Source organism: Coturnix japonica, chromosome 22 (genome assembly GCF_054131305.1).
Source record: "Coturnix japonica strain WE chromosome 22, WE-NBRP24, whole genome shotgun sequence".
Lineage (NCBI taxonomy): Eukaryota > Metazoa > Chordata > Aves > Galliformes > Phasianidae > Coturnix > Coturnix japonica.
The window spans coordinates 10131211-10157811 of record NC_140684.1 but is presented as its reverse complement, the minus strand read 5'-3'; the positions used below and the strand labels follow the sequence as shown (position 1 = coordinate 10157811).

Below are 26601 nucleotides of genomic sequence, written 5' to 3'. Positions count from 1 at the left end.
CTGTCAGGAGACTGACTACAAGCACAATAGGAATTATCCCTGAAATGTTGAGTTCGAACTTGATATCCTAACCTATGTTGAGCTTGCTCAGTCAACTTGCTCCTCACTGAAGTCAGGTTGTGCAGGATTCCTTTGCAACAGAACAGGTTGCAATGTTGCAATATGTCTCAGCAGACTACTTGCACAGGGTCACACATGGCTGGGAAAGCAGCAGGTTTTAGGGCAGCGCTGGAAGGCCAGGGCACAAGGAAGAGGAGCTTAAGGACAAGGTCAGGAGCTGACAGAACCAGCCAGGATCAAGTCCCAGACACAGAAGATAGAGAAGACTTTTGTGTCTACACCTAAACCAAAAAGGAAAGAAAGAGAAGCCACACACCATCCCGGGTCTGAACAGTGTGATTAATGGAAAAGGCTGCAAGAGCAGGGAGCAGAGCTTGGAAGGAAGGATTTAACCACCAATTCAGGAATTTAATCTGAGTTTCCCCAATGAGCTAAACCCAACTCAGCCCTGTTCTCTTAGGCACCCCCTGCTCTATCAGAACCTCCTCCTGCAGGTGTTGCCCATACAGATGTCCCTTGCTACCTCTCTCCATTTCTTTTGCACACTCGGTGTTACCTGTTATTTAGTCTCCCCATTTTTCTTCAGGCCTTCTCACAGCTCTCTGCAGTCAGATCTGAAGGGGACTGCTGAAAGCTGTTTTCTATCAGATACAGAACCCACCACTTCAACATAATATCTTATTCTAAATCTGTTGTGAACCAGCACTGCTCCTGGACTGTAACACCTTAATAACCTCACTAGCTCCTGCCTCTTCTGTGACAACATTATTCACAATCTCTGCTTCCTATCTTCCAACCAATTACCAAACCAGCAGGATCTCTATTTTCTCTGTGTCACTTTCACTTGCAGTGATGTTGCCATTGCTTTTAGGTTCTGAAGGAAATGTTTCATTTCTGGACTGCAAACACTTCCCAGAAGACCTTCAAATGTGTGCAGCAAGTGGAAGAAGGGCACAGACAGACAAAACAGAACTGTCCAAAAAAGCCCAGTAAAAGCTTCACATTCTAACTGGTTAAGAAAGCAAAGCATTTGAACAGGATACCCTCATCTGTGCAACTCATTGTGGTAGCTCCTTGCATTACATTTATTTCTTGAAGGTGACACTCTTGCAGTCTTTTCCAGAGTTTAATTAAAACAGGAATATCAAGTAACTGTCAAAGCCAGGACAGAAGAGAAAAATGTGCTGCTTGACAGGATTATTGCAATACCTGCATGCAATCCAAAGTACTCTGGTGGCAAGGAGAAAAGCAAAAAGAGGTATAAAATCACATCAGCAGTTACACGAGCCAAAATCCAACAACCTGCCAAAGGCAACTCAACCCTCACTTTCAATGAGACTGTTTTCTCACTGAACTCGGGTCTGCCATATTCTGTGCTGGGATTCCCACCCCACACAAACAAGTTTTGTTAAACCAAAGCCAAATCCCACATCTCAACTCCACAAATGAGCTAACTGAGCACTTTTTGAGGGTCTCCAAATCACAATACACCTTAAACAAGAAAGATCAGCTACTCAAACTGAACAAAACAATTGCCCTCCTGCCTTCTGAGCACATAGATGTCTAGTTTAAACATAAGAGGCTGCTCCAACCCTCTGATGAATTAGTTCAGAAAACATTTGCAAGTATCAAGCCTCCCCCACTTAAAGGCTGCTTTGCAGCCAACTAAGTAAATACCAAGTGACATAAGAGCAGAACCTGTATCAGCGCTCGCCCTGTCTCTGCAGCAAGTAGATGTTCCAGAATGACCATAGAAATGTAACATTATATCATGTCACTTCCCCGCAATATTTACCCAGATTGCAACACTTTCAACACCATTGGGATCTCCAACTCAAACAGTTCATGCCCGCTGAACAAGTGCCATAGAGTAACCTCCTCAATCAGGGACACTTACAACCTGCTGGATCCCCTGGGCTCCTAACAAGCACAGAGCTACTGCACAGCGGAGGGCAAAGCAATTCAGCCTGTCATCTCCTACTGTGTGTCACCACTACAGACTGGGCCGTGGCCTCCCCTGTATGAAATCTCACTGTCCAGGTGCAAAATGAGGCACTCAGATAAATGGAGCAGATGGATCTAAAGTTGGTTAGTTAATGCATCCTTGAAAGAGCTGCTGGGCACGGTCTAAATGAAATAACTTATGTGGTGACTCCAACAATGACTACTCTGCCATCACAGCCAATAATTGTACACAGCAGCAACACCGTGTCTAATCAATACGGTATCATTCGACTCAAAAAACAACAAAACTCAGAGCATCAAGAAAACTGACATTAAGAACAAACAATGCAAAGTCTAAATCTACTAATCCATCCCTGTTCCTTTTTTCTTACCTCTAGAAGCTGCACTGCTCCTTCATGCTCCCTTTTTGCCTCTGCCTGTGCCTAAGAAATGAGAGACATGGCAAATAAGAAAGCAGCCCACCTAAACTCACCTCTACAGACATCATTTCAGATTTGAAACACTACACAGACTGAAGGCATCTTTGGTCTGTGGACAAACAGCAGTGAGAGATCAGAACTGCCACTCATGAGACAAATCCCCCTGCTTTACTCAGGTACGAGAGTTGGCATAGACAGATATTCGTCTCTGGCTAACTTCATTTAGTAGACTCACATATACCCCCTCTATGCACCACTCCTCCAAGGAGGTAAAGTGCAGCAGGATCTTTCCAGGGATCCAGAGAGCACAGAGTACCTTCTCTCCCGTGCTTCATACCTGCTGCAACCGTCTGACTTCCTCTTGCTTCTCCTGCAGGACTAGCAGTGCTTCCTTGTGTTCGGCTTCCAGCAGCTGCCTGCGCTCAGCCACATCTCTCATGTGCTGCAGGACAATTCACAGACAGTTTAAGGACAACATTAATGAAAATACAATGCTGCGTCCTATCACGAGTCATGGAATCAATACACGGCCTGTATTTCACACCATCATTAAACAGAGGATAAAGTAAGAAATTCTTACGATAAACCACAACAACACAAAGAGAATCCTTAAATCAGTGATGGCCGCCTTACATCTCCTCCCACCCAAAACCCTGCAGCAGCCTTTCCCGAGCCCCTCTGCTTACTTTGGAAGGCCATTCCCAGGATCCTGCATAGCAGAGTCCCCAGAGAAGCACCAAATCAAAACAATGGACAAAAAAAATCCCAACAAAACAGACAATTTGTGCCATCCAAAACCAGCACTCAGGGTCTGGACAGCCCTCCCAGCTGGGTGGGTCCTACTGACCTTCAGCACCTGCTCTAGATTCTCCAGCTTGGTTTGAAGTCCTTGATTTCTCTGAATTACTGAATCCCGTTCCTTAGTAACCAAAACAACCTGCAGCTTCAGGTCAGCATTCTCAGATTCAACCTGAAGGGAAAAGATTGTCAATTAGAACAAGAAGCCGGAGGTATTTGTTGTATAAATAATGGAGGGCAATTTACTTCCATATCTCAAGAGGTTGTTTTGCAGACCTGCTTCCAATACCAAAATCACCAGCCTCCTCTCCCTCTTATTTCCACTCAAAACAAATACTCGTGTAATGCTGCTTTTTACCTGCCCTGCCCATCCGGCCTTCTCATTCAGCTGCAAGTTCTCCTCGGCCAGTCGAGCATTTTCACTCTGTACCTCCTGCAGCTGGATCTCCTGTCAGAGACAGAAGGAGTCACTACACCAGTGAAGCACAAGAATATGGCTGTATATTCAATTACCATCTCAAGTTGCAGAAACCTTTTGATGCTTGTGTGGAGTGCATGGGAAAAGAGAAAGCACCTCCCCAGTCTAGGAAAGGCCATGGAGATTTATCTAGTGATTTATGTAGCTTTACCCAACACAGCTGGCTGAAGAACCCAGGAGAAGCACAAAACAGCCCAGCTCTTTGCCATGACACTCACAGCATGAGGAAACGAGAACACTTACGAGTTCTTTGCATCTTTTATGCTTTTTCCTCACTTCATGCTCAAGGTTTTCACATTTCTTGCGCTTTTTCTTGAGTTCAAATTCCTGCACAGAACAAGCAAAAATAGACACTAAGACCATGTCCACAAAATGAGGAAGAAATTCAGCTTCCCTGATCTGATGCTATATTGGCTGCTTCTGTTTTCTTAAGAAAATCTTTGTTACAAACATAAACGATGTACAAACCTAAATAGATTTTGTCTTAAAAAAGGTAGAGAAAATAAAAGACTTTTCACATAAAGCAGCTTTTCCTCTTCCTCAATCTTTTCAACTTCTAAAAATAATTCTCTATCTCTTAGTTGCAAAAACCAGACTTATTTGTCTAGGATAGGATGGGGGACAGGATATGAGGAGCAACTATGTGGAACTGTGGAAAATATTCATACTGAAACACCAGCTGTGCTAAATCAGCTCTTATTCTAATCCAAATGACATCTAACAGACAGCAGACAACCACTGTTCATGTCCACACAGAGACATCCTCTGCAGGTTGCATCTAAAAGGACTTAAGTCTCAAAAATCTTTGCCTGGATTCTATGGGTGAAAACTCAATCAAAGCTTGAATTCCTTCATCCAAAACCAGACTGGCTTTGGAAGGAAAGTGCCAAAATGCACAGATCCCTCCTGGTCCCACGGTCAGGGCAACAACTCACCAGCTGCTGTATCTGTTGGCTGCTCTCTTGGTCTGTTACTGCATTCTTAGGAGGGGAATTTTCATGTCCTTCCAAGGCAGGGCCCAGTGGCAGCACACCTGATTCCACCTGGAAAGCAAATGAGATCTCAGAGCTCAGGGACAGCCAGGAGCACCATGGAAGACATTCTCCTGGCCACAGCACCTGAGATAGTAACATCTTACAAGAAAAGTCTAAAAGAATAATCATAGCTGGAAGGTGATTAGATGGGAGGACACGGAGGACACCACCCCCTTAAACAGCCACAAGTGAAAGATCAGCAAAATCTCAGCACCCAAAAGGCAGGAAAGAGAAGAGGGTATCAAGAAAGGGGACATTCCAACTTGGTTGTTGGTGAGAGGGACAGAAACAACCAGTGTGCTGTGCTTTATGATCCAACACCAAACAGAACATGGAAACAGCCAAGGAACACTAGCAGATGCCATCTATAGTCAGGTACCCACTGCACCATTTACACGCACTGTGCTTAGCAAGCCATACTCTCACAACAGATATGTAAGAAATTTCTGCTTGTTTGTAAGCACTTTTCAGTAAAATTATACATAAAATAATTATATTCCTAATTACAGGCAACTTTTAAAACTTATGAAATTAAATTTGCCCACTCAGGCCTAATTTCCATCCAAGAACAAAGACAACCTCCCCAACTATGTGCTCATACACTCTTGTTTTTCTGCAGAACCCAGACATCACCGTATCAGACAACTGCTAAATGAGACTGGCACACATCACGACGAGCGCTGTGCCCTGGAGCTGAGCCACCTCATTCACAGCAGGGACTGGAAAATGCTCTTTGAACCAGGTGCGAGGAGTCTGTTCAAGAAAACAGCTAAAAATAACCAGCAAACAGCTGCCCACAGTGAGCAGCGATTGTGGCAGAGCCCAGGCAGAGAGCAGGGTAAGGCTGATGAGATGTCCAGAATGTACCAGCTTAAGTCGAGCATCCCACAGGCACAGATGTACCCGGGCTTTGGCAAATGACCAGAATGTTTAAAGCGAGCAATAAAGTATATTAAAAATGTTGCAGTCTTTCTAGAAAACTCCGTCCTTGGCGTGCAGGAAGCACCAGCACAGTCCTGCCCCCCTGAAATGCTGAAGCACATCCCATACAAGCACAGCCCGTTTCCCTGCTCTGCCAGCACAGCCCTGTGCAATGTCATATAACCTATAACAGGGGTGAGGAAGGTGCAGCACACACAGCCTGCCTGGTACCCTGCTCCTGCAGACACTGAGCTGATGGAGGAGGATGGGATGGGTTTCTCTTGGGTAAATATCTGGAGAAAATGAGAATAGAGAGACAGCAGGAGCTCTGCACCCAGATATGTGCTGATGGAACAAATGGGTCCTCATGGCACCGAGAGATCACAGCGACAAACGATGCTTCAATAGCAGCCAACGCTTAGACAACAAGGCAAAGGGCTGATAGGAAAGGGAGAGAAAACATCCTTGTGCTGCTCCGAGGGATCCCACATGCTGCCGTGCAAGAGACACAACAACGGTACAGAGAATGCTAACACCGCATAATGAAAGGGGTGAGAATCCTCCAGGAAGGAAAAAGCTGGCAGGAGGAACGGGGGGCAACAAAGCTCAGAGCAGCCGGGACACCGCAACAACCCGCCGATGGCCGCCCACCCGCAGCCGCTCGGGAGGCCCGGCCCGGCCCGGCCCGGCTCAGTGATCCCCGCCCCCCCAGGGCCGCGGCCTCACCCGGAGCGACGCGCCCGGAGCGGCCTGCACGGAGCCGGGAACGGCCGGGGAGCACAGCGGGGCAGCCGGGCAGCTCCGGGCAGCTCCACGCAGCGCACACAGCCCCGCAACCAGCCCCGCTCCCGGCCCAACGCGGCCCGGCCTTTTCCCTTCCCTTCCCTTCCTTCCTTCCCTTACCTGCCGGCTCGCGGTTCGCCGGGGGAGGCGGCGCCGCGGGGATTGCCGGGCCGGAGCGTGCGGCCGAGGAGGGGCCGGGCCGGGCCGGGTTACACGCGGGCCGTGCGGGCTGCCCGGCGCACTGACGGCAGGTCCCGGCTGCGGCCATGGCGGTCGCTCGGGGCCGCCCCGGGGCAGACGCGCTTCCCTCCGCCATCGCCGCTGCAGTGACAGGCCGTGATTTAATCTGAAAACCGGCCCGGCCAACGGGAACCGCAGCTCATACACACACACACACACACACACACACACACACACACACACGCTCCACGTTTCCTGCCAGCAGGAGTGAACCGAGTAACGAAGCGGGCCGTCATTTACCGACCCACTTGTCTCACCTTCCCGTGTGCTGCCCGTCCCAGCGCTGTGTCTCCCGAGCAAACCTGCGCTGCCAGCGAGTCTTTGGTGCCGGCGTTGAGCGTCGGGCCCGGGCAGGACGCAGCGCTCGGCCCGGAGCCCCCCGAGCTGCTCGCGGAGGAGCGCAGACCCTCCTTGAAGTTCTTGAGCGCGATTTGCCGCTGCAGCCGCAGCACTTCCTGCTGGGATTCCCGCAGCAGCCGGTCGAACTCCACCACGTTGAGGCAGCGGGGGTCGCCCTGCGGGACATGGAACCACGTTGGTGTCCCGGAGGTGCAGCAGGTTGGGGGGGTCCGTGTGATGCACGAGCTGCAACAGCGCCGCTGAACAGACGGCAGCACAACACGGAGCAGAGCACAACAAAGCTGCTCTTTCCTGAGCCCCCAACTCCCCCGGAGCAAGCAGGAGTTCACACCCCTCGTGTCAATACATCATTTCTCCCACCGATGAAGCCTGCAATGCTTTACAGTTATCCCAGTGTAACGCTGTGCTAAAAAGAGCTTTTCTAAGTGTGCGCTTTCTAAGTGTTTGCCAGCAGAGAGCGTGTCAAGATAATACAATTTCATTTCTTCATTCCACAGCAAAACAAGAGCCCCAGCTGGGCTCCTCTCCTCGCTGTGTGTGCTGGCATTCTCCGCGGCCCCGTGCATGCCTGGCGGTTACGGCTTTAATGTTGGAAAGAATGAAGCATATCTGAGACGTGTTTGCTTCTGACTCTGGGTGTTTTTAGAGCGTTACTGATTTTCTATCCGCAGTAGTCACTCCTGCCTGCTCTGAACACAAAGCCAGCAGCTTTTAAAGGCAGCCAGTGCCATTTTAGTCTGGCCAAAACTGAGAATACGCCACCAGTTTGTGTTAATTCCTCAAAGGTTTTCAGATTTCAGAAAGCTGAACAAGACACACGAGACACGTACCTGCATGTCCATACAGACATACAAAGGCTGGTTATGAAAACCTGTCCTCACAAATATGCTGCTGAAGGAGACGCTGCTCATTCCCCTGGAAAGCTCCTAAGCCAGTGAATTCACTGCATAATTGGTATCCAGGACAAATTTAATCTGCTTCCCCATTCACTTCTTATTCACCCTAAAAATAGCGTGTGCTTTGCAAATACAGTTTGCGTATAAAAGCATAGCTACTGTCAGACAAGGGGGAAACCGAGGCACCATTAATGGGAACTGATTATAGATTCAAGAAGTGAGCAGCTGGGCCCTCTGTGCGAGACCCAGAGCGAGGCCAGCAGGGTGATAGCTCCTCCAACAACATTGGCTGGGGCTGTCTAAAAAACCTCCCTTCCCCCAGCAGAAAACAGAAGCAGCTATTTCCATAGAGAGCCTCTGAAGCCTGGGGGGGAAATAAGAGAGCAGAAAAAGGCTCAGTCTTCCACTCACAGCTCCTAATATACGTGTCCTCTGCGGCTGCCTCGCCATTCCCCGCAGCCTCCAAGAATCACCACTGCAAGAAATGGCAGCGTGATGGAACCTGGAGCGGGACTGCATTGTAAACCTGTCACTGCAGCACGAGCTCAGGCAAACATCTCACCCTGAGAGCTCTGACTTGGCAAAACAAGGCCCACGCTTTAGCAGGCTGCTGCACATGTCGTCCTACCACTGGAAATGAACAGAGTGCATCTGCTTCATAGCTGCTGGAAAATTGTGCTGAATCAAATGCACTAGATTAAAAATGATTTGAGCACACATATAACATCTCTGCTTATAAAGCCCTCATTGGCATAATGCATTTTGCATGCTGCAGACAGATTAGGGGAATTTTGAATTTTAACTAGCTGAGAATTAAAATTTAATGAGCAGCTTGGAAGATAAATGGGGAAAAAAAAACCCCAAACCCACCAGGATCAGATAGAATCATTTCCTGTCTGACAATGTTCCTCTGCAGTCTCCCAGCTCTGTGCTGACAGCCCTCATTGCTGGTGCCTTGGTGGGTTACAAGGTGGTCTCACCTCCCAGCCCCTGCCCTGGCAAAGCAGCAGCTGAAGTATCAGCAGCTCTGAGGGCTGCACCCGTGTGAATTTCCTTGGCCAGTAACAAATCTGGCTCTCCTGCCTTTGTCACATTCTTCTACAGATTGTCAGTCTCTATCCCTGGGAGATTCAGCTTGTTCAGCACACTCTGCTGTGAAAATCAGAGGGTTTGTTCCCCTTTCTGTGGGGATGGATTAAACTCGGGATGAGCTGAATTTTCCCTTTTATCCCACTACTTATTTCAGCAAGTTCTGTGCTGGGCCGCCAGCCCATGTCCACACATCAGCACTGCGGGTGGTTTTATGAATGTTAGGATTTGTACCCTTGCTGTCAGTAACACGAGTGTGCACACAGATATCACCACTGTGATGGCTGCAAGTGCCCAAAGCTGCTGCTGGGGGTGTGCAATCTGCAGCGATTCTTAGGATCCTGCTCAGCTGGTTTTGCTTTTTAAGGGAGTGCTTTAAAGGGAAGTCCTGCTTCTACATCCTGCTTGAAGCTCACTGCTGTGAGCCGTCCTGTATCTGAGGCTTCTGGGGTTTTCCAGGGGGACAGTTTTAGTTGCTGATAGAAAAATGGCAGTGCGGGACCTTTGAATTCATGGAGGGAGAACTGGGGAGTCCCCCAGCACTGTCCCGAGGGGTCTGGATCCTGTCTTGGCCACATGCTCCTCTAACTTCCCCCATAACAACTCATTCATCAAGTACTCCCTGTTTTCAGTCTGTCCGTGAGACTAATTGTCATCCCACTGCTGGAGCCAGGTTCCTGACATTGTTATTGCACTGTTTACACCCAGCCCTGCACGAAGCCCCAGAAGAATCTCACCTTCCCCGCAGTGAGTTTAGCCTGCAGCTCCCTGCACTCCTGCTGCAGAGCTTCAATCTGTTTGTCTTTTGCCAGGAGAGCACTGGCTTGCTCTGTCAGGTCCTTGGCACGCTGGTGGGCAAATGCTTTTTTACACAGCTCCAGGCTGGAACCTTTCAGGGGCACTGGAGCTGTTACCTGCACCGGAGAGAGCAGCAAGAGAGAAAGAAAGCCATATACATTGGTATTTCTCACCCAGAGGGTGGTGACGCACTGGAACAGGTTGCCCAAGGAGTCTGTGGATGCCCCATCCCTGGAAACATTCAAGGCCATTCAGGCTGGATGTGGCTCTGAGCAGCCTGTGCTGCTGGTTGGTGACCCTGCACACAGCAGGGGGTTGAAATGAGATGATCTTTGTGGCCCTTTTCAACCCAGGCCATTCACTGATTCTATGAATGGTGTTGGCCAACTATCACCCCAGGTGTCATCAGAGACCAGGGCCACATCAGAAACTATGGGTTTGCAAAAAGCTCTTCTTCAGTTTGAGAAAGAAAAGAACATGCACAGAAAGGGAGGTGTGCACGAGGCAGAGCAGAATATCTCACCCCTTCCTGTTTTGCCTCACCACACTCCTTTTCTTATTCAAATACTTCCTGTTTCTTTTCGATGAAGTCAGATGAGTTATTTTCATGACTAGCCCAGGGAAAGCTGAGCTAATTACCTAAATTAATACCTTACGTGAGATCGGCACATTTACAGCAAGAAACCAATTAGGAGGAAATTGCTCAAAACCAGCTCCCCAAGCACGAGCTGAAGAAGCTGGTGATGGTTCTTTCCTTGGTTCAGCTTTGTGGTTTCTGCTCTGTCGCTGATGTACAAAGCAAGTTTACCGCACGGCCTCACCAGTTCAATTAAAGAGGAAAGGGGAGGCCTTTCTGTCCCAACAAAAGTGAAAAACAAGAAGTCCTGGGGGAAGGTGCTGCCCTGGCCCGGCCCCAGCACACAGAGGCTCACACTCACGACTTTGAGGTTGGCCTCCTGGAGTTTCCGGGCTCTCTCCTCCAGGCGTTTGGCGATCACCGCCAGCTCCGCATTTTTCCTCTTCAGGTGCTTCACCTTCTCCTCTGTCTCGGGGAAGCAGCTCCTGCGCTGGATAACAGAAGGGGAAGGTCAAGGTGAGACCTCACACAGTGTCCCTCCACAGCACCTACACACCCACCTTCATTTGTCTCCTCAATGGTCACTGCAACCTTTGCTTTTCCTGACATTTTGTTAGTGTGACACCTTGGTTCCCCAAAGAAACTCCTGGCCCCACCCCAGCCCATGGTCCCTCTGCAGCCTCCCGCTCTCTGCTCTTTGCAGGCGCTGCCTTTGCCATTTGGGACCTGGCAGCTCTCCTGGCTACTGGCCCCCTCTGGAGCCTATCCCTGTTCATCTCCCTGCTGCTTCAATATTCCGCACATCGCTGTGGTCTGTGCTGCAGCACCATGTTACAATGTGAGCTTTGCTGCTGTCCTTGCTCCCCTGACACTGAAACATGAGTTGGGGGGAGCAGGAGAGATCAGCCAAGGACTGCATGAGGTTTGCAAACCAAATTTCCTTTTCCTTTCTATTGATTCTGTTTGCACTTAATCCCCTTTTATTTGTTATCCGTCTGTTTCAATAAGCTGCTCCTTGTTCTCTCAAGGTCATACCCAGATGTGTTGTGCTGTCTTTTCACATCAGCAAAACCGTCAGGTCAGCTGAGCCTTCCAATTATTTCCTTCACTACCTCTGTGAGATCCCCCCATGTGCACGTGCTGCTTTCACTGCTCTATTTGCTTTCCTCCAGTCAGAAGGCAAAGGCTGATTTTTGAGAGGAAGATTTGACAACAGCTTATAGGACAGCGCCTTGCTACAATCCACAGCAGCCAGTGGGTGGCCCTCCCTGGTGGGCATGGAGTGCTGAATCTGTATTCTTACTGTAAGAAAATTATCTAAAACGTGGTTTGAATTGGGTGTGTTCATGTTAGATGGTTAATCTTTTAAGGGTATTTTGAAGAGAAAAAAATCAAGACAAGGATTTTAGGGAGGGCATCAGCATGTCACCAGGAAGGGGTCCTGCTCAAGCCAACATTGGGTGCAGCAGAAAGGCACCTAGGGAACCCAAAACACCCTGCCCCCCAGCTAACCCCATGTGCCAACTCTCTCAGAGCTCGGCCCAGCCAGGACTCCCTCCCCATGCATCATCCATACCGCTGTGCCTTGAGCCAGCCTAGTGCCTGGCCAAGGTGCAGGATGGAGCCACGCTCTGCACTCACCAGCAAGCTGTTCTCCTCGGTGAGGCTGGAGCAGCGGTGCCGCAGGTCTTCCAGTGCACTCAGGAGCTTCATGTTCTGTCTCACAAGGAAGCTGTAGTCAGCCCCACTCTGTAAAACAGCATGGGAAAGGCAAGGCAGAGCAAGGGGGCCATGGTTGTGTGCCCACCCCAGCCTGACAGTGAGCCCAGCCTGACTATGTGGTAGGCCAGAGAGGTCAGAGTGCAGACAGCAAAGGGCAGAGTGAGACCTGGAGGCTGGTTTCAGGAGGAGAGAGAACTGCACATCCTTCGGGGGTGGCAGAAGAAACAGCCATAGCTGGGTGCTCCCAGCTCTGCCTGACTGTTGGCATCTGCTCACCTGGGGGTGTACTGCCAGTGATGTGGCTACGGAGGACACTCCAACCTCATCCTCTGTGCCTGGCACCCAGCATGAGTGGTTCCCCCTCCCAGCACCGTGGGCTAGCAGGTGGGTCACTCTCAGCTGCAGCTGGGTCTCAACTTCCACATGGGGAAAAAGCTCAGATCCTGACATTGTCCCCAGCTCTTGCATTTTGACATTGTGCCTCCTGAACCAGCTCAGAACACAGACAGAGCCAGCAAGAGCTCATGCCACGACACACCAGACACGTGCTCCTCCCCATGGCTCAGGAACCAGCAGCATCCAGCACTGCACAGTTTTTGGAGGCAAAAAGACTTCCTTGTCCACCTCCCCATACAGCTCAGGTTCAGGAGCCATCAGGAGCCCAGCCCCAGTGCTCAGTGTGTCAGCCTTGGCAGTGGAAGAAGGCAACAAGCCGGATTTCTCTGCAAAACACCACCTTAATTTTGTCACATCAAAAGCAGCAGCAGCTCTGCTGGGAGCTGTATATATAGCTTGTGGTTACTGCTTCCTGCGCAGAGCTGCTCACCACAGACTTGCTGCTGAAGCAGGGTCCCAGAAAGTATTTTTGTGCGTTAGCAAAACTCGGGGCCAAGCTATTGCTTCACAGTCACCATATGGCAGCAGCAAGGCGCGCACCTCGGGCAGACCTGGCCAGATGTTTTCCCAGCAGCCAGGCCAGTCTTGCAAGACCCGGGATGACTTTGCTGGTGCCACCGGATGGCTAAATCCTTCCTGTTACATGGCTCTGTGTGTGCAGTTCATCAGCAGGTTCTGCAGCACCGCTGATCCTTTCCCTGCTGATTTACTGGCCCAGCATGTGTCCCAGAGAAAAGTTCCATCTCCAGAACAGCAGAGCCCATCCTGGGATGCTGTGGGTGCTGACAGGGGTAAGGAGTAGGATGGGGGCACGGTGGGGTCCTGTTCCAGGCAAGCACGGCAGAGCTGTGGGCTGGTTCAGCGCTGCCATCCCTACAGCCAGGAAGGCAGCCCTTGGGATAAAGTCAGAACACATTATTTCCACCTCTTTGCCGCTGCCAAGAAGACTCAAGCTTTTCATCTTTGCTCTCTGGCGCCCAGCAAGGCCAGGCACGCTCAGCCTGGGGCGGGAGCTGGGTGTCTGAGGAGCAGCCATGGAGCAGTGGTCTGTCCCCTCCAGCAGCCAGGTTTACGGCATGTCAGCACGGTGCTTCTGTGGATGATCAGTACTTCTGGAGCGGCAGGGACTCTGCTGGAAACCAGCCCCTTATGGCCCCATTACAGGCTTTGGAACCTCCTTTCTGTAGCTACAAAACAGCGTCTTCACCAGGCCCAGAGGCAGCGCCAGCTCCCAGCACACAGCAAAGACAGCAGCAGCAACGTGGTGTCAGGGGACCCTTTCTGCGGCCCCGCAGCTCCTGAGCCAGCTTTGCCACCTCCCCCTGGCACAAGATTGGGGCTGGGCTGGCTGCCTGGGCTGAGCCTTCCTCGCACACCACATGGTCAGCACCGACCGCTTGTCTAGACGTCATCCCACACTCATTAAACATTCATTTCCCATAATGAAACGGCTTTTCATTTATTATCTGCTCCTCCGTTCCTCATTGCTCCTGTGCTCCATGAAGCAGCCTCAGAGCAGATTGTGCTTGTGGCCCCCCTAAATGCTGTGTTCAGGAGGGAGCTGAGGAAATCTTTGAAAGAAGAGGCCTGGAGGCTCCAACACATGGCGTGTCCTCATAAAGATGCATAGAAGTACCAACAGGAGCCATGAGCCAAAATCCAAAGCATGCCATGGTTACGCAGGTAAAGCTGAGGCAGTGCTGTACTGGAGGGCACAGGGAGCCCTTGTGCCCCTGCATCTGGAGCTGCCTTGGCCACCAAAACAGTTAAGCCCAGGGACACCATTGGCCATAGGGGGCATTTGCTAAAGGCAGAGCAAAGCAGGGAAATAACAGCAGGGAGGATGGGGTGGGGAGGGGGGGGTGGAGTTGGAGCGCAGCTCCTGTTTGCAGCTCACACACAGCTTTGAAGCATCTCGTTTCAGGCAAAACACGATCATCTGTCACCTGTGCTGGCAGGTAGAGCCAAAAATACAGCTTCTATGCAGTGCATCAAGGATGAACAAACACAGGCCTCAGCAGGACAGTGGCAAGAGAAGCTGTTTCTTCTTCACCCGAAAACTTCAAAAAGCAACTGAGAGCTGCAGCAGCTTTTACAGAGAGAAGTGCCCAGCCTGGCTGCTAAATGGGTCATGCAGCCAAAATCCCCCAGGAACCACCCAGCATCCAGCGCAGCCTTTGAAGTCCTGCGGAGCATTTGCAGGAAGCCATTTGGGGGGCAGTAAATCACAGTACAGCGGGGCTGGCGGCACCGCTCCGCATTGCGGCTCAGGCACACGGTGCTGCCGGTGCCTCGTGGCTCAGCCTGGCACTGATCAGCCCAGGGACTTTCCTGCACCTGCTGCAGGGTCTGAGCCAAAGACAGAACCCAGGTCTGCTTGAAAATCCCAGCAAATGTAGAGGAGGAATTAAGCAGGTGGCCCCGTGAGCAGCACATCTCAGGTGGCTCTTGGCATTCTCTTGGCTGATTTTAAAGCATGCAGCCTGAGGATGTCTCTACGGTGACTTCTCTGTCTGCAGCAAACAGGGCTCCAGCTGCCAGGTTTGCTTCCCAAAAGCCATCTCTGAAATCCAACCCCCACCGCTGCAGGCACCGCTCCCTAAGTGGAACTGCACCGCTGCTTTCCCGCTCCCTTGGATATATTAAATCCACCACCTCTGCCTCATTTCAAATCACTGTCACCTGTCATGCAGTAAATACTGAGCCTCGACCATGTCAAAGCCCTTCAGCTGTTCGTTCCAGCTGACTTTGGTAATTAGTGTCCTGAACTCCTCGGTCTTTGCCATTTGGAAATAAAACCTGTCACTGCTCATCCATTTTCTCCTCTTCCACCCAATTTCAGTGAAATCGGCTCATAGGAGAAGCTATTTTCTGTAGGCTGCTCTTCTGCAGTGCCCTCACTGCACGTCAAAAGCAAGACGAAAATAGCATCACCTCCTGCTGGGTCAGTGAGCAGCAGCAGAGCCCATTGGAGCTGGCACAGCGAGCACACCTCGCGCTGGAGAGCGTTATCCAACTGGAGGAAAAAGGGCTATTTTGGTTAAAGGTGGGAGAGAAGCAAGAGAGAAGCCTGGGGTGCAGTCACACCCACCCTGCCACACTGCCACTGCCCTGACGTGTCCCACAGCTTCCTTCCTTGTGCACCACGTTCCTTGTTTCAGGCACAAACATCTCTGCTCTCTGACTTCACGACGCTCCCCTCCAGTTCCTTGCCCTGTGCACTGCTGGTTCCTTTCCATGACTCAGCATTTCTCCCTCTGCCCATCCCTCTTCCAAGCACGGCCTCACACGCCGCGATTCCCTCATTTATCTGATTTTATCACCACTTGTAACAAACCCATGGAAGAAAAGACCCGTCCGAGGCTGCTCCTTTCAAAGATGACGCCTCCGGCACAGGGAGAATCAAACAATTCCATGATCTTCACTCCTTCCCCTCTACCAATCAACCCAGGCATTAGGAAGAAGCCTTCAGCTCAGCAGCCCACCCCAAACCATCCAACTTTCCAGGTCAAAAGCTCCCAGGGGGCAGAAGGGCCACAGCCTCCACTTTCAGTTCTCCAGAGGAATCTGGTCAAGTAAACTGAGATGAACTTGACCTGCAGAAAGTCTTACCATCTGCCTGTGGACTGGCCCTGAGGGAATCACAAAGCAGCAGTCGTGGAGGCTGATACAAACGGCAACAGCTTCATCATAAAATCAACATCTTTAATCAACTCTGTCAGTGATGAGCCCTCAGGAGGCTCTTCCCCACACTAGGAGATTACTCCCTGGAGGCTGCTGTCCTGTTTTCATCATGCAGCACTGACATCCCAAGGACAGGAGTCCTGGAAGCCCGAAGGAATCCAGCTCTGGCTGCAGGACACGTTGTGTCAGTAGTGCTTGTCCCAGCCTGGCAGCAAAGAGCCGTTCTTCTTTCCTGGATCTGACCCAGAGACCAGCTGCAAGCCTTTCACATCAGTACAACCATCTGATTTTAGGAGGAAGAGCTGGCTTTCTTTCCAGAAGCAGCCAAGTTGATCTTTGTGAGGATCAACACCAGTGCTAAGGATGGTACTGCTGAAGCAACGCTGCAGTACCAACAGTACCACCACAGCAGTGCAGCTGTAGTGCTATGGAACCACTACGGCACTGACACGGCCATAGGAAAGGGCAGATGTGGACTCAGAGTCATGGTGGCAATGGGCTGCCAGTTGGACTAGATGCTGCCCCATTTTCTATTTGGTTGAGGTGCTCCTGGAACAGCCAGGAGCTGCGGTCAGAGGCAGCTCCAGCACCACGTGGTTAAATGCAGCATTTCCCTAAGCATGACGATAAACAGCCGTTCAAAAAAGGACCCATGAGAAACTGCTTGATCGAAGACATTTCCTCTCCCGGTGGGTTTCCTGCTGGCAGCTGTTTCTCCCGCAGGTTGGTCCAGCCGCCCTCCAGCTGTGCTCTGGAGCGCTGGCGTTGCTCAAAAACCTCCAGCTCAGCCCCGACCAGCTCCGCTCAGCTCTGCTCCCCCACCCTCCAGAAGATCAGGCTGAGCTTATTCCTCCCGTTTGAAAAACACCACGGAGCCACTCCAGTGTGCCAGGGGTTCTTAGGGAGATGGCTGATTTTACATGAGAGAGGAGGCTGAGCTGTCAGAAGCAGGACCAGTTAATGGACTGCTGCGGTCCGGAGCTGAGACTCCGTCTCCTTTTGGCTCTTTCCGAAGAGATGCTGCTGGGCAGTGCGTTGCATTGGGGTGCCCCATGATGCCTACAAGGACAGGTTCCCCCCCAGCAGCCCTCCCCAGGTTGCTCTGTATGGGCAGGGCACGCTGCAGACGGGGTGTCAGGGAGCGGTGACCCCTTCACCTCCCGCAGAGCCACCGAAGCTGCAGGGGCCAGGCGGTGCCACAGGAGCGGAACCCTGGGCTGGCAGCTGTACCCGGCGTGCGGGGACAGCCGGGATCCCCACGGAGGGGCAGCTCACGGCAGCCCCACGGAGAGGGCAGTGTCCGTGGGTGGCTCAGCTACGGCCGAGAGCAGCGACTTCCCACGCCCCAAGGTGACACCCCCGCGGTGCCGCGACGCCTCGCGCCCCGAAACTGCCGGCATCCGCCTTACCTGGGGGGGTCCGTCTGGACGCTCCCGTCCGAGCCCCTCCATAGCTCGGGGAGGCCCAAAGAGCTGCGGGTCCGGCGCGTGGGAGTCCTCCTGGGGCCGGGGCTCGTCGTCCCGCTCTCGCCCCGGTGCCACGCGGGGTGCGCTGTCACCGCCACCTCCCGCACCTTCACGCGTGTCCGTCAGCGGGGCCACGTCCGGGCTGGCGGAGGCCACGGGGACGGCGTCGCCCGTCTGCGGCGGCTCCGGATCCATGGGCTCGGGGTGCGGGATTCACGCTGTCGCGGCGAGGGCCGCCCGCAGCTGCGGGAACCGGCACGGACACCCCGAAGGCATCGGAGCCGCGGCGACGGCAGAGAAAGCCCGGCGGGGATGGAGGCGGCTGCGGCATCTCTGCGCCGGGGGAGGCTCCATCCCCGCCTGGATCCGCCGGCTCGGCGGGCGGGTGGCTGCGGTCCCCCCCCTTCTCTCCCCGCACCCTACAAAGGCCGGGCGCGGCGCGGTGCAGGGCCGCCCGTCGTCCTCGGCCCCGCCGCCCCCCGCGCCGCCCCCGGCCCCATACCCGGCGCTGGCCGAGGCCCGGGCCGCCCGCCGCCCCCCGGAGCTCGGTGCCGCCTCTCGGCCCGCGAAGCCCCGCAGCCCCCGGCGGCCGCGCCGCCGCCTCATCGATATTCAGGCGGCCTGGCACCCGGCGGGGCTGCGCCGAGCCCGCGGCCGCCAATCGCGGCGGCTCTGCCGGTTTCCATGGCGATGGTGCGGGAGCGATGCCGGCTGCCAAGTGATGGGGAGGCGGGGGGCGGCGGCACCGGGCCGGGGGGGGCCCTACGGCTGCCTCTGTGCCCCCGGTCACAGCTCCCCGGCACTGGGTTTGAGGTGCCGCTGCCCGGTACCAGGTGAGCCGAACTCTGCTGGGGCCCGGTACCTTTACCCAGCCGCTCCCGCTGTGGGGGCTACCGGTGCTGCCCCTCAGGGCCCGGAGCTGGCTCAGCCTGCTGCCAAAAGCACAAACGGGCTCTGTGTGACCCATGTGGGGGCTGCCCTGGGTGAGAATTGGAGGCTGGTGTGAGCAGGGAGAGGGCTGCAGGGTTGTTGTGACACGGGGAGATGGGAGCTGGTGGCATAATGCTTCAGCACAGCGTGGCACGGGCACTGCTGAGCGCACACGGAGCAGCAGACACATGCTCAGTCTCTCTGCCCACTCCCCATCATGTTGTAGTACCGATGGAGAGCACCCTGTGCTGCTGTACGAAGCCATCCTGCTGCTCATCCCTCCTCTGCACACCTCGGGTACCGCACATCGGCTGGGGCAGCTCCTGCCCTCTGTGTCTGTGGCAGCGCTGTCACACGCTGCTCCATCGGACTGTGGGCAAGGTGCAGCACTGGGGCTCTGTCTGCACGAGCACCTCAAACGCTGCTCTGTGAGCACCTTCCCAGGAGCTGTGTGCCACATCCCGACGTGCAGCTGCCAAAACAGGCGCTGCTGCCTCTGTGTCATCTCAGACACATCACACGGTGAGTGGTTTTCTCACCGCCGGCTGTGCAGGGTGCAGATGACCCACTTAGATGCGGGGGGAGGTAACAGCCGGGTCTGACAGTCACATACCCCCCTGAATGCAGAGCTCTCCATGCCAGGAGGAGACCAGGCACCTCCTGCTCCCTGCCCACCTGATTCCCTCCCCTGGAGGTGCTGGGGAGGATCCTGGTGCTGCACAGCATGCAGCAAGGCCCAGGTGCAGCCCAGCTCTCCAACAAGACAGAACAGGCAGGTTTTATACAGAGGAGAGGAGAGCCAGCAGCAGGAAGGGAAACGTGCTGCTGATAAGATCGCGTGGCTGCAAGCAGTGCGTGGCATGCAGTGTGCACAGCGCAGCTTTGCTGGGAGCCCTGCTCCGACACGTCTCACTGTGTGCTCCTGCTGCTGTGTGCTGCTTTCATGGCTGCCCCTGCTCAGCCCACCAGGTCCTGCTGCTCCACTGGGGTCCTTCTCATCTCAGTGGTTCGGGGGTGGGAAGCTGAGGGGGATCCCAAGGGAGCCCTCCAGAAGCACTAGAAGCCCCCCAAGGAGCCATGTCCATTCCCTGTGGTGCAAGGACAGGATGTGCAGCCCCAAAGGCCTCCTGCCTTTTCTACCACAAAGCTGCAAGAAAGAACATATTCTGTGCGAGAGGAGAAATAAGGAGCCAAGAGTGACCCTGCGGTGCTCAGAAACCAGGGAGCCAACCCATAGCTTTGAGCAGGACACACATAACAGGGGCTATCAGCAGCCCCGGGAAAGATGGAGTGAACCAGGACAGATAAGACCAATGAGTGCCCTCAGGGTCCTGCTGAACTTCTACTCTGGCTCTTGGGAGAGAATTTAGTGTGGTCAGGAAGGGTTAATGGGAACTCCTGTGGTCTCAGATGGGGAAGGAGGCTGAGGACACGCTGCAGGGAGCAGCGCTGGGCCAGCTGCTGGACACAGCCCTGTGCTGCCATCTCCCTTTCCTGAAGCCCTGGGGCTGAAGGCAGTGAAGGATCCACCCACCACCATCACAGCCCGTGGGACTGAGGGCTGTGTGACCCCCTGCGGCATCAACCAGGGAGAGGAGCTCACCCCAATAAGAAGGGGACACGTTTCCTTGCACAGACCTGCTGGAGTGACCCGGGCACAGGGAAGGCACTAAAAGGAGCCGAGTTATTTGCTTTTTTTTTTAAAGTCACAGTTTCTATTTTGCTGCTCTCAGCAAGAATTGCATTTCCAACACCTCTGCAGGCACTGTGTGCTTATACTATTAGCGAGCACAACAATCCTCAGACACAGGCACCCAGTTTTTATCTTTCCTGCTATTTACACACTCGTTATTAGGGTGGCGACCTTTCAAAACCTTTTATGTTATAACTGCAGACTTGGCCTTTGTTGCTCATAACAAAATGAAATCAGCTCAGGACAGGCAGTGCTGTGTGCTGCTGTGTGCTGCTGTGTTGTGTGGTGCTGTGCTGTGCTGTATTGTGCTGTGCTGTGTTGTGTGGTGCTGTGTTGTGTGGTGCTGTGCTGCTTGACTCGTTGCTTTTTTAGCTCTTCCCTGTTGTTCCTGCTCGCTGCCTTGTGACCATGACAAGAGTTCTGACCTTTTTTTCCTTCCGTGTTCCCTTCAGCCATTCTTGAAGCTGGGCTGGGGAAGCAGGGATGGGGAAGGAAAGGCAATTCTGCCAGTCCTGGGCTGGTCAAAGGGAAAGGCAAATACATAAAAAACCACCCTCAAAACCCACATGAGAAATTTTACGCAAAGCAGAAACTTTCCATTAAATTGTGGAGTCAATGAGAGGGGAAAAAAGCCTATTTTTATTGCATTTTTCTACTATTTTTAGTTGCCACGTCCAAAGACCAGAAAATGGGGACTGAAAGTTGAGTGTGGTGATGCACAAAGGTGTTGGGAGCCAACATTTGGGCAATGGGGATATGGGATGCCAGGACATTGGACCCATTGCACGGGTGGGCTGAGGTGGGGACAGCGGCCATATGAGTGTCCCATTCCCGTTCCATGTGGGCTCGTTGGGGACATGATGCTGTTGTGGGACATGGCCACTGTACTGTGAGCCTGGCTGGGTGCGGGGCATGAGCAGCCCTGGGGTGCTGAGATTTGTGGTGCCCATCCCCAGCACCCCACGTCCCCTGGGCTCCCTCCCTTGCAGTGCTCCCGTTGCCACCCATGGCCCTGGGGCACCCCATGAGTCTTTTTCCAGTTGTGTTTCTCGGGAATAGAATCAAAAAGACAAATCCCACAAGTGAATGGTGAAACAGTTTTATTTAGCAGCCCCTGTGTCATTGTGAGCCGTGCAAAGCCATTCAGCAGCCCCCTCCTGCCCCCGTCCACGTGTGGCCACCACCCCCACCAATCTGACATGAAGATGGGGCGAAAAAAGTGCAAATCAGAGGCCGTGCAACCTACCTGCCATCCCATGGCAGCCAGCATGGAACTCCCACCCCACGGAGCAGGTGGTGGGGACAGGACTGACCATGTGCTCCCCTGCTCCCCACCGTGAGCTGGTTGGTGCCTTCCTGTCCTCAGCTCCATGACGGTGGCTGGCACAGAGGTTGCTGTCGGCGCTCTCTTCTCCGTAGCCCACAGTACACTCATCCATAAAGTAGGAAACACTACACCCTGCAGTGCTGTTTAGTAGTGCTTTCTACTTTATGGGTGACTGCACTGTCTCTCAGTCGGTGTTGGTGGTCGCTCTCCTCTGGTGATGCATTTTCCTCTGCTCGTGCCCAGCCTTGTTGTTGTCTTTGTGGGCTCCATGGCCGGGGGCACAAAGGGACGAGCAGCCCCTGCTGGCCTCACCTCCCACCCTGAGGAGCCAAACGGGGCACAGGGGACACCCCCGCCTCAGCCCCATGAGGAGATCTTGCCTTGTAACTCTTCCACATCCTGGGCACAAGGCAGCCTTTGCTTGCCCTATGGGGGGCACCATACTTTGCAAGCCACCATTCCGTCTCAAGCTCTTTGCTGAGCACAGGGGATATTGTCACCTTGTTCCCAAAGGACAGACCCCACCTCAGACCCCAGCCCAGTCTCACTGAAGCTTCTTGTCTTGTTCCTGCTGGAGAGAATCCCCACAAACCTCATTATGCCCTCTCAGACCCCCACCCTGATCTTCTTTGCCTTACCCCCAAGTGGAAAACCAAGAACCCCCTCCCCCCCCCCCAACCAGTAACCTCCGTTGGGGAACATTCCACCTCAAACTTCATTGTTGGCTTTCAAGCCCCCTTTGAGCCACAAAGGACCTGATCCAAAGGGTGAGATCCCACCTTAAGTCCCTCATTGTCCCTCAAAGCCCATCAAAATCACACATGCAGAGATGTCACCTCAATGTCCTCTGGTCACAGGGACTTTTTGCACCGTCCCCGTCGTGAGGAGTCTACGGAAACCTCCACCTTCATGGCGGGGCACCCTTTGCCTTGCCCTGACCCTGCAGTGGAGTCCCTGTCTAAATGCCGCTGTGGTCGCAGAAGTCTCCTTTTCCTTGTCCTTATGGTAGAGACCTCATGGCAAACCCTGTCCCCACTACAGGGACTGCCCTATCAAAGTCCCTGTGGGGTCCCTATTTCGTGCTCTCCCCCTTGGCACTGAGGACCTGCTTGTCCCATCCCTCCCACACTCTGGCCCCTCAAGGTCACCCTCCCGTTAGGGCCGCAGAAGTGCCACGTGCTGGGGGCTCCTCATGAACCTCCAACTCTCTCCTTTCTGCCACCCCCATGGTGACCCCCTCCGTGTCCCCGTTGTCCTTCAGGCCACATGCTGGGTGGCACCAGGAGGCTCTCGCAGCCACACGGAGCCCCACACCCCACTCCAGCCTTATCCCCGCACCCCCACTGCCACTTCAGACCCCACATCAGCCTCACCTGCCCCACAGCTCCGCATCCAACGTCTCCCATCCCGCTGCCACTGAAATCCCCCTCAGTGGCACTTCTGCTTCGGCCTCTTCCCGTCTCCTCCCACCCATCCGCCACCTCGGTGCCTCCTCTCCACTCCGCCCTGGGGTGGGGGGACCCCTTACCCACAGCGCATCCTTAGCGCCCGCTGCCCCCCCGCCATCAGGTGGGACTGTGGCTGCCGGGACCCTCCAGGCCCCCCCCCGCTGCTCCACGTGGGCACCCACCGCCGGCCACGTCCCTCTGCACGTTACCGAGTCGGGGCTCAGGTGGCCCCCGCCGGTGCCGATGCTGCAGGTGCTCGATGGGGTGTCGGTGTCTGGAGGAGCAATGGGCCGCAGTGGGGAGCGGGGCTGCTTTTAACCCCATCCTGCCCACGTGGCCCCGACCACAGGAAGAGCCGGAGCTGCCGAGGAGATAACGGTGCTGGTCCCACCCAGCGCCGCCCTGCAGCCCGACCGCAGCCCGGGGCGAGGGGCAGCCGGAAGCACCGGGGGCCGTTGCAGAGCAGCCGGTTACGCTCCCCTGGGCCTCGCAGTGCTGAGCAACAAACATGTTTGTGCAAAAAAAAAAGGAAAGCTGTTTGCACCATTTGCACCGTTTGCACAAGGCAGGATGACAGCAGCTGTGACCCCCCCAGACCCAGGCGTTTGGTGCAGTGTGGGGTCGGTCCCATGGGGCTCTGCTGTGCCCCCCCAGCCCTGCAGCAGGTGTTCCTTAGTGCAGAGCTCAGGGAGGGGATGGCGGTGTTGGATGGGGGATTGGGGGCAGCAGGAGGGGATGTGGGTGCTGGGAGCTGGGAGCTGGGAGCCCTAGTCCTGCTCTTTAGGAAACGTGTTGCCCAAGAAACCTTCCTGAGCCTTTCCCTCCCGCAGTGCCCTGCAACACCAGACTTCCCCACTGCTGAGGAAGCCATAACGGCCAACAGGAACACGAGGGCCCCAAAAAGAAAATGAAAGCTGGCTCTGCAGGGCACATCCCTCACACGAGGGGCAGCCATCAGCACCCACAGCACCAGCCAAGGGTCCATGGAGCAGATGCCGTCTCCAAGCTGTGCACAGTTGTGCAGCCTCACAGGAGGGCATAGAACTGTGGGTGCATGAAGCTGTGCCTTAAACCAGGTGAAAAATGATGAGCTAAATCCCCAAAAGTGGCTGTAAATGGGGATGGCTCGGTCAGTGGGATGGGGTTCATTCAGCTGTGCTAAACGTCCATCTCTGAGCAATACCATTCACTCTCTACATTGATAATCTGGGAGGAAATATCAAGAAGAAATCACGCTGGTGAGGTTTGCAGAAAGCAGAGAAGGAGCAGAGTCAGAACCAGCCGAGCAGCCGCTGAGATTTGGCTTCCTCCAGCAGCTGGTGTTGGGCTCACAGCAGGCAGAGGAGCTTTGGGCACACAGGGAATCTGCTGTGGAGCTCTTCCCAAACGGGCTGACCTGTTCCCATAGCACTGGTTCCTATTGCCTGGCTTCCTCCTGGGCCCCATCCAACCCAAAGTGCAGCCACTTCTGGGGTCACCCGAGAAGTGTGACAGTGCTTTGAGTAGAGGTGAGGTGTGAGTGGGGTCTTCCTGGCCCTGAGACACCCCCACACCAGACAGCACCCCGAGGTGACGGGGCCTGCTGTGCTGCCTGCTGTGCTGCCTGCTGTGCTGCCTGCTGTGCTGCCTGCTGTCAGGGTGCTGTGGGTTGGTCCCCAGTGGGGTGGGAGGACAAATCCACCGCATGCAGCGGGTGAGCCAGCAGCAGCCCCACACACTGAAACAAAGTGAAGGAGCCACGTTGCTGCTGAGGGACTTTCCCCCACCACAGGCCACAGAGCAGGCATTACATTGCGCCCTGCTCCGAGGGCAGCCTGGCCCTGCTGGAGCTGTGTCTGGGTGGCTGGTGACAGGTACTAAGGCTCTTGGAGGTCACTTATTGGAGAAAAGCTCCATTTAATACTAATAGGGCTGCAAGGAAAGGTGGAGCTTGTAGAGCTGGCGCTGGAGCAACACGGCAAGGGGAGGGTGAAGCACGTGGCCGGGAGTGGGCTCGGGGTGCGGTGTCCCATGGAGCACAGCAGGGTGCGGAGCCAGGTGCAATGGGGCCGTTCCCCACAAAGCAAACCCGGGTGCCTTCCCGGCAGGGAAGTGGGGGAGGTGATGCTTCCTCTTTCCTGGCTGCGCGGCAGAGCGTGTCCCGGGGACGCAGCATTTCGGGCGTCCCAGGCTGGGTTCCTGGGTTCCTGGGTTCCTCCTCCGGCAGAGCAGAGCTCCCCCCCCCCCCAACCTCCTGTTTCTCAAAAAGAAGGAAATCAGCAGATCTGGTTTCATGGCTGAGGAGGCTGAAGGTCTCCAACTGGTGATGAACTCACCGCATCTCCGGCCATTGGCTCATTCTGCCAAGTGACAAACAAGGCCACGGCAGTTTGTAACTCGCCCCCGGTCCCTGCTCCTCTGAGCTCTGCACACGCAGCCAAAATAGCTGCTGAGATCACAGAGACGTTCGGGGTTTGGTGGGGGGAGGTGAAGCAGCTGCGTTTCCTCCCTGGGGGTCTCGTGGGAGCACCCAGCCCCCAGTGCTCCCAGCCTCGCTCTGCGCCCATGGGTGTGTATGGAGCCAGAGAAGCCCCCACGGTGCTGGGGCAGCCCCTGACACAGCGAGCCCTGCAGTGGAGCAGGATCTGGCACTGCTCCCATCTCTGCCGTCATCTCAGAGCACTCGGCTGTGGCTTGGCCACCTGCAGCATCCCCCTGCATCGCCCTTTCTGCTCCCTTCTGAGTTATGATGGCTCGTGGAGCTGCCTGCCCTGCCCCACTCCCCGCTGCTGTTGCTTTTCCAGTAACTTTCCCAGTATCAATGAGTGCAGGGCAGCGGGTGCTGGGGCTCAGGGGGCGGCAGCACGGCTGACCCAGGCCCTTGGGCAGGGGGAAGGGCCCTTGTCGAGCCGTGCAGCCCAGGAGCTGCGAAAGAGCTGATATTTCTTATCTCCCTTTGCAGCAACTTCCCCTCCTCGGCTGTGGTCGGGGCGCTTGCTGCACACAGGGGAAGTGGCGGCTGGGTCGGCTGCCTTCGGGCCTGTGCTGTGCTTCATGGAGCTGTGTCAGAGGAGGAGGAGGAGGAAAGAGAGCTCTCAGCCACAGCCTGACCCCCCGCTGCTGTCCTGGGGAGTGGGAAAGGGGTCTGCGTGCTGCTGTTTCCTAAGCCTCAATGGCACAGACCTCTGGGAGCACCTCCTGCTCTACCCAGCAGTGCCTGCCAGACCCAGATGGAGCCTTCCTTGTGCCACTGTTCACTCTGAAGCCTAATGACAGCATTCCCAACACAAGCCGCCAGTGTCCCTATCAGAGCAGCCCCAAATGTCCCCAGTGGATGGAGTCAGCTATGCACCCTGAGCCCCCCACGTGCTCATAGGTCTGTCTGCACTGCATCATGGAGGCCAAAACTGGCTCCTGGGGATGTGCTGGGTGGGCAGAGTAGAGGCTGCTGACCTCCTGCTGTCCAGGAGAGCTGTTGTGAAGGCACAGGGAGGAACTGCAGCACCTCTGAGCCCAGAGGAGAGAGCTGGGACAGACT

General features: G+C 54.6%; 1 protein-coding gene across 39 annotated transcripts in view; it reads right to left on the bottom strand.

The window, feature by feature from the left end:
* TSPOAP1 (TSPO associated protein 1) overlaps positions 1-18346 on the bottom strand; it is a 37267-nt gene extending 18921 nt beyond the window's left edge. For 17 of the 39 annotated variants that reach the window (XR_014936596.1, XR_014936595.1, XM_085522373.1 and 14 more), the window contains exons 1-12: positions 17630-18328; positions 12060-12167; positions 10774-10908; positions 9781-9957; positions 6956-7213; positions 4656-4763; positions 3964-4047; positions 3601-3690; positions 3292-3414; positions 2782-2886; positions 2397-2447; positions 1270-1290 (exon numbers count right to left, since the gene is read on the bottom strand). Coding sequence is in view for 37 of the 39 variants with exons in the window: in XM_085522373.1 (XP_085378499.1) it covers positions 1270-1290; positions 2397-2447; positions 2782-2886; positions 3292-3414; positions 3601-3690; positions 3964-4047; positions 4656-4763; positions 6956-7213; positions 9781-9957; positions 10774-10908; positions 12060-12167; positions 17630-17881 (1512 nt within the window). In the remaining 2 variants the exon portion in view is untranslated. Of the gene's footprint in view, positions 1-1269; positions 1291-2396; positions 2448-2781; positions 2887-3291; positions 3415-3600; positions 3691-3963; positions 4048-4655; positions 4764-6578; positions 6716-6955; positions 7214-9780; positions 9958-10773; positions 10909-12059; positions 12168-17629 lie in introns of those variants that run through there. The other 22 variants (XM_015880820.3, XM_085522378.1, XM_085522391.1 and 19 more) reach the window with 4 other exon arrangements.
* Between the last annotated feature and the right edge of the window lie 8255 nt (positions 18347-26601).